The sequence below is a fragment of the Salvelinus sp. IW2-2015 genome, unplaced genomic scaffold (genome assembly GCF_002910315.2).
Source record: "Salvelinus sp. IW2-2015 unplaced genomic scaffold, ASM291031v2 Un_scaffold1532, whole genome shotgun sequence".
Taxonomy (NCBI): domain Eukaryota; kingdom Metazoa; phylum Chordata; class Actinopteri; order Salmoniformes; family Salmonidae; genus Salvelinus; species Salvelinus sp. IW2-2015.
The window spans coordinates 206865-213561 of record NW_019942969.1 but is presented as its reverse complement, the minus strand read 5'-3'; the positions used below and the strand labels follow the sequence as shown (position 1 = coordinate 213561).

General features: G+C 41.8%; 1 protein-coding gene across 1 annotated transcript; it reads right to left on the bottom strand.

The window, feature by feature from the left end:
• Window positions 1-2937: 2937 nt before the first annotated feature.
• Window positions 2938-6019, bottom strand: LOC112071152 (histone chaperone asf1b-B). Its single transcript, XM_024138615.2, has 4 exons — window positions 5509-6019; window positions 4628-4743; window positions 4023-4199; window positions 2938-3528 (listed from the first exon to the last, which is right to left on the bottom strand). The coding sequence occupies exons 1-4, from the start codon at window positions 5615-5617 to the stop codon at window positions 3337-3339; spliced, it is 594 nt and encodes a 197-aa protein (XP_023994383.1). The 5' UTR covers window positions 5618-6019; the 3' UTR covers window positions 2938-3336.
• Window positions 6020-6697: the final 678 nt, after the last annotated feature.

Sequence of the window (6697 nt, the reverse complement as noted above, 5' to 3'; positions counted from 1 at the left end):
TGGAAATTACCTGTAAACCTGCAACAGTTTCTATACGTCCCATGACAAAATGTGTAGAACTCCAGGAAATTAACTCTTATAACTTAAATTTAGCTTAGGGCCCCAAAAGGCTTTAGCTTAGGGCCCCCAAAAGGCATTCTTTGGAGCCTAGGCCTCTGACTGCAAGTGTGGGTATCGATGTAGTTACGCAGACCCTCAAGCGACTGCGGCCCCAAATGAGTTCAAATTTGTTGTGGCCCCCACCCCCATCAAAGTTTCCCATCCCTGGCCTAGATAAAGATGCAGTACTACCAAACATACAGGTGAAAAAGCAGTGTAGTAGTCAATTCAGTTGGAGTTTCACATCAAACTCAGTATTGACAGTCCTGCAGATAACTATCAACTGTTGTACATAACCCCCAGGTATGACAGGTGGAAGCCTAGGCCTAGCATTTGTTGTGAAAATAGGGTGCAGTAGGTAGATATGTGTAGTGGTAATTGGCTGACATGGGCGTGTGTCAAGTTGCCCGTCTGGTTTTGGGGGGTTTCCTGGCTACAACCAGACTAACCTTTTGGAAATTCAAGATAAAGGCTTTACCTTTGTCAATATTCAATAGCTATATAATCATATAAGCGCACAGTCTTATCAACAAGAGGCCAAAGTGAAGAGGAGGGTCTGGGGCGCGTACAATTTACCATACAAGCTTACAAGGCTGGAGATTGGAAAGAATACATACATGTAATGACTAGGTCACAAGAGGATCTTCAATGCATATTGTATATTACTTTCATCCCTCCTGTGTAGAAATGCAGACATGTAACAAACCTTAGTTACTYTTAGTTGTCAAGCAGRTAGTACTACTAAGTRACTAGRAGGAAGCAAAGTAAACTCACCACTTTCCATCTCGTTGCCCTTCTTGGCGGTGGGCGCGTTGCCCATGATTGCAGGCCGATAGGGATCCCTTGGATCTGGGTTACTTTTGAGTTTTCACGAGCCTTTTGAGTTCTGTATTTGAGGAAGCTGGCTACTAGCTGGCTGTTATCATGGCTAACTAGCCAACAGCGAGGTGTCAATTGTACTCCGCTACTACTTTCCCTTTATCTGGGGTTGGGGGGGGGTAAACTAGCTAGCTGCACAGGCTAGCTAGCTGGCCAGCCAATGGCTAGCCGACGACCTAGCTAGCTAGCCGGTTTTCCTCTATTTCGGTAGCGAATGTTGCTTAGTTCTCCCTGGTACAATCAAGAACGTCGAACCGGTTCGGCGCGCCTGGCTGGCTGGCTCGCTAGCTATCGTCGCCTTCCTATCTATGTCACTTGCAGACCCCACTAAAGGCCCTTGACTTTCCAATGTATTCCGACACAAAAACCTTATATATTCACTTTCCAAGTAATTATTATTGCAAATCGATAGCAGCCCCTCCCTTTCCTTGAACTCAGTTCCGATGATTTCTCAGGTTTCAGATCCGATCAGCTGTGGCTTACTTGCCAAAATCAACAGCCCTCCATTAATCCTCAGACTACAGAGACGAACTCTTGCTTCAGAGATCCACCCCCTGAATATACCTCATTGGCCAATACTTATGTGACAGACAGTACGAGACAACTGTTGATTGGATATGCATCAGTAAATCTAATCGTTGTGATGTTGTGATTTGTCTATTGGTATCTGTCAAATTGTCTTTTTTAGCCCGCCTTCTCAGACCAGCTAATAACGTCATCTATTATTTTCCTCTAGTTTGCCAAATGGTTGGTTTTTCCTTGCTGATTTTGGTTAACTCAATGGTCGAGAAATACAGGTATGATTCACCTCTTCCAAAAGTTCGTCTTATTCGTGCATATTAAAGTATTATCGAAATGCAAGGCCTGTAGCAAACTGGTCCTATACCGACCCCTCCCGCCCGAATAATCCGTGATTGGCTGTGTGACGTCAAGATGGGCTATTTTTAGAAAGTTGGTTAGAATTTAACGCACGCGGAGACTACATTTTCAGAATATCTAAAATAAATATGGATTATCTCGGAGTAAACCACTTGATACATTCCAAGTTATATCGGTKAATGTACATTTATAWTGAGTAATTTAGCAGATCGACGCTTTTATCCAGAGRGAATTACATGCATCTTAAAACAGCTAAATTMYACAAAAATGTAAATGTTGTTAGTATGACTMGTAAGGAAACCAGTGTCATTTAGTTCTAATATGTCATATTGCACGAATCGTCCTAGATATCAGATTTTACCACCAGACAGCCCACATTCACATACCGCTTTTGCCATTATCTCCTATGCAGAAAATGAGTCATAGCTGTCAATAATTGCAAGCGTCCATACATGTATGTTTTTTCAGCAAACCGTTCACTAAAGGTTACAATTACATTCAGTGAACTCTGAAGTTAATGACAAGAGAACATGATTCAGTGAAAAGGGGCGATTTGAATGTTAACATTTTCACAATTTTGTCTTGAACACAGCTGTAATTCAAATTGCATGGCAACAAGCATGCCAGTATATCAATTTCTAAATGTGCACTATAGGTGAGCACACCACAGATATTTATGAATGTAACAAAAAGTCGAGGAAGCCCCACCCATTATTTTCAATGAAAAACCCTACATAGTTGAAAAAAGGTGATTCTCCTAGAGTTCCAACATCTGCCATTTTCATCACGTCTCAAAGCTTGTCAGGGACAATCACACGCATCACATAACAAAAAGATATTTATTTCAAAAACAAAATMGCYCACAGGAAAATAAACATATGTACATACCATTATTAGCACCCCCCCACCCCACCCATCCAAAAGTATCCCAAAACACCAACAGGGAAAAGTGTAACTCAAATGCTATAAGGACCATAACCACTGAAACACAATGGCTCAGAAAGTACAAAAAAATACCACCATTATTTTCCTTCCTGCAACTTGAGTCATTTCTTCCTCCATTTTGCTTCACTAGTGTCATAGCCTCTGTTGGTATTTACATCACATAATTAACAGCTGACTAGTTGGTGTGAATCAGTATTTCTGCCAATTAGCTGCTAACCATCTATGGAAACTTCAGCTGTCGCCATGTTGATAGTATTAAAAATGAAGGAATGAATTAGTTTTACAACTTTTTTTCACCATGTTATAAACATGAAAGTGAAAAACTTCCAATAGATAATAAAGATTACTCCAGAAAGATTGTCTTGGTTGCAAGACACTGTAGTCCAAGGTGGGAGTGTGTTGTTGACAGTTTCTGGGAAATAAGGGAGCTGTAAGGCAAAGCTGGCTGTACATCCAAGTCAGAATGTCCATGTCCATTCTTCTGCTTATAGTGCCTGGGTTGATCAAAGATTATGTGTATATGTATGTTTCCCTCTACAAGCAGTCCATAGAGTTGTCAGGTAGCAACCCTATGGGTGGGGCCTTGCCCGGGAGGCAAGATGGGGGCAGCATAGAGTTGGGGGCAGGATCCACATTCTCTGAGTCTTCCATCCTTTCTGCACACCCTTCCCAGTTGATATGGAATCTTGTTACACGTGGGTTTGAAGCCAAAATATTTCTCTGGAGCTGGAAGACAAACAGCATTAAGGGGGAAATGATTCAGTAATGTACTTATATTTGCAATAAGACATGTTCCATTTTTACATTATACTAAAGCCTGAGCAGTACTGTGGCACACGTGCCCCTGATGAGTGAGCCGAGTTTGCACTTTAAGACCAATGTAATAATGGATATTTCGCCCTTCCACAACACAAAGGTTTAATTTAATTCCAAAAAGTTGTCCCCTCTCCTCTGCCATCATTCATTCCCCTTCATAGATCTGATAAAAATTGGTAGGTGTAAGCAATAGCTCCACCTAGTTTACTCAATATTAATGTAACAGTCCTGTCAGATCTGTGAATGGTAGTGAACAAGGGCAGATGGGAGGGAACAAGTAGAGTGCAAGTAAGCATTTCGTTGGACAGTGTATACCATATGTTTCCTGTACATACGACTAATAAAACTTGAACATCTTCCTGGAAGGAAACAGTCAAGCACACCCATTGAGTGTCCTCCTTTACCTGTCCATAGTCAGGTTTTATGGGTGGGTTTTCCCGCAGCTCAGGGTCGGTGTATTCGTTGTTGACGTAGTACCCGATACGAATGAACTCCTGTCCGCGGTATGTACAGGTGATTAGCGCCACAGTTACACCGACAGCATCACTTTCTGGAATCAGACCCGTGTTTGGGGCATCCGCCTGTTGACGGAGAACATACAGTAGATGAGGTGCAAGGAGGAAGGCAGGAGAAGAGCGGGGTAAGAGGGAGGGTGTAGTTTCTATATCTGGTTTCTCCAATACAGCACCAGTGTGTCACTAGTGATTATGTTATAAGATCAGTGTTATTTTTTGGGAACGGTTTCCATCGCTAGGTCTGTCACTAAGGACAGAATCAACAACCTCTGCATCATCAAATCAGTTGCTTTGTGAAGGTGTTAACCCATGTTCACAGTTGGCCATTGTTATGTAAATTATATCTTAAAAGTACCAGTGGCCTGGCCTTGGCCAAGTCAGAGCAGGTCCACTGGGAGAGAAAGAGAAATGAAGAGGGGCAAGGAAAGCTGCAGCCAGAGTACTGCTGAAATAACATTGTTAGTTACTGCCATCTATAAATTAAAAAAACTCACCTGGAACACAAACATGTGCCTCCCGGCTGGTACTGGGCCAACCAGAACAGAGTCAAGGGTCTGGTCATACTCTTCACTCTCTGCTGAACCCACATATATGATCTTCCACTCAAGATCTGCAACACAAAAAAGTATAAAATCAAATCACTGTCTTCCGGACCCACAAACTCAGTTCGAAACTTTGGAGAAAACAAGGAAATCGCTGGACTGTGAAGACTGCTTTGGTCAGAATACTGTTATCAATGACACATGTGAAACGATTTGATTGTTTGGGTAGATAACGCAAAAGGCAAGTGGACATGTCAATGCGTGTTCTATAAGTTAACGTTAGTTACCTCCGTCAGAATTCCCCGCCGCCGCCAACCAAATACAAACAAAAGTTGGACACCATTCTGGCTAAGCTTGCCAGCTATAGGCAAAGTAGCCAACTAACTAGCAATATCAACTAACGCCATCGTGTAGCTAAGCAATATCACAAAGTACAATGCGTTTTATATATATGTTTTAAAGAGCCACCTCTTTGTTCAGTAGACATACGGGATTCATTAACCATTGTTTGCTACCTGTCGAATAATTACTTTGTTCATTCTCATCTGATGATTTATGGCAAGTTTGCTAACGTTACCTCGCTAGCTAAATTGCCAGTTTGAACATGAAGTAGCTAGCCTAGTTGATAATTTCAGAGCTAGTTAACTAGCGAGATTCTAAACTAGGCTAACTACGTCATGTTCAAACTGGCAATTTAGCTAGCGAGGTAACGTTAGCAAATTTGCCATATATCGTCTGAGATTTAGCTAGCGAGCTAACGTTAGCAAGCTAGCCATAAATCGTCAGATGAGAATAAACAAAGTAATTATTCGACAGGTGAGCACAACACTTACCTTCTGGCAAGTCTTCCATGCACTCAAATGTTATTTCGAATTGAAATGGGTTTCCGAATCGACTCGGGTTATCGAGGACAGCGACATTTAGTACTTGAACCTTCGCCATTATTGCGGTTCCTGCTGCGAGTGACAGACACGCTGGCTGAGTGGCTAGCAAATTTTCCCGGGGAAGGTTTCAGGCCTCAACAATGTAGCAACTAGCAAGCAATGTTCTCACGCAGCGTACACAAAGATAAATTATATCACTGAAGAAATTCGGTTGTTGCATCTGATTTCGCAGGTTGACAGCTACGCTTTAGTGTAATTTTGAAATGACTAGGTCATATCTTATTGTTATGATAGCCTGCTATATGAGCCAATCATTTCAACAGAAATTGTATTTTTTTTAAAGAGAGTGCCATTAATTTTTAAGTATTTACTGTTATCTGGAATATTCCTCTGACTAGTTTTGTTCAAAACAACTATTTCAAAAACCACCCGCCAGTAAATTTCACAAAGCCACCAAAATGTCGAAGGAAATGGGGCGGGTGGTTTTTCTGTTCTAAACGATGATTCGCTGGGTAGAACAACAGTAAAGCTATGATTGGCAAGCAACAAGTACGTAGTGCTCGAACAACGCCACAAGACGCATGCAATTACAAAACGTTTCAGGTAGAAATTCAATTGACACGACCCCCCCCCCCCCATGTACCCCACTGCTTTGGCCAAAGCAAACAAACACAACCACTGTACCAAATTCAGCCACTCTTTTAGATGGAAACATGTCTACATTCCAGTCTGGAGTGAAGAGGAAAGTCCCAAGACTTTCATTTTTGGTCCCATAATGTCTACACCACATTTGTGTGTGTTTCAGTGGATTTGTGTATATGTGTAGGGCTCTAGCAATTGATGATGCGTACTTCAAGTTTATGTTGTGTGCCCGAAGGACCTATGTGGCAGAAATACTTTCTGCACACATAATGATGTGACTAATCAGTGCTTTTTGCAGACTGCAGAATGTAGGCCTACATAACATACAATATTGGGGTGGTTATGGGTTGACAATCAACCACACCAAATACAAACATGGAAATAGAATCATACATTGATCAGATTGTGTTTTCTATGCCAGTCTTCAGTCACATTCTGGCATAGGCCTAGATGAAACTGCGATTAGGCAAGGATTAAGGGACCATGATTAGCTGTG

Bases quoted from the DNA above. Each gene is read 5' to 3' on its own strand.
- LOC112071152 (XM_024138615.2), bottom strand. From the start codon at position 5,617: ATGGCGAAGGTTCAAGTACTAAATGTCGCTGTCCTCGATAACCCGAGT. The intron at 4,744-5,508 runs GTAAGTGTTGTG...TTTGTGTTGCAG, and splicing joins CATGGAAGACTTGCCAGAAG to ATCTTGAGTGGAAGATCATA. The intron at 4,200-4,627 runs GTGAGTTTTTTT...CTCCGTCAACAG, and splicing joins GGCACATGTTTGTGTTCCAG to GCGGATGCCCCAAACACGGG.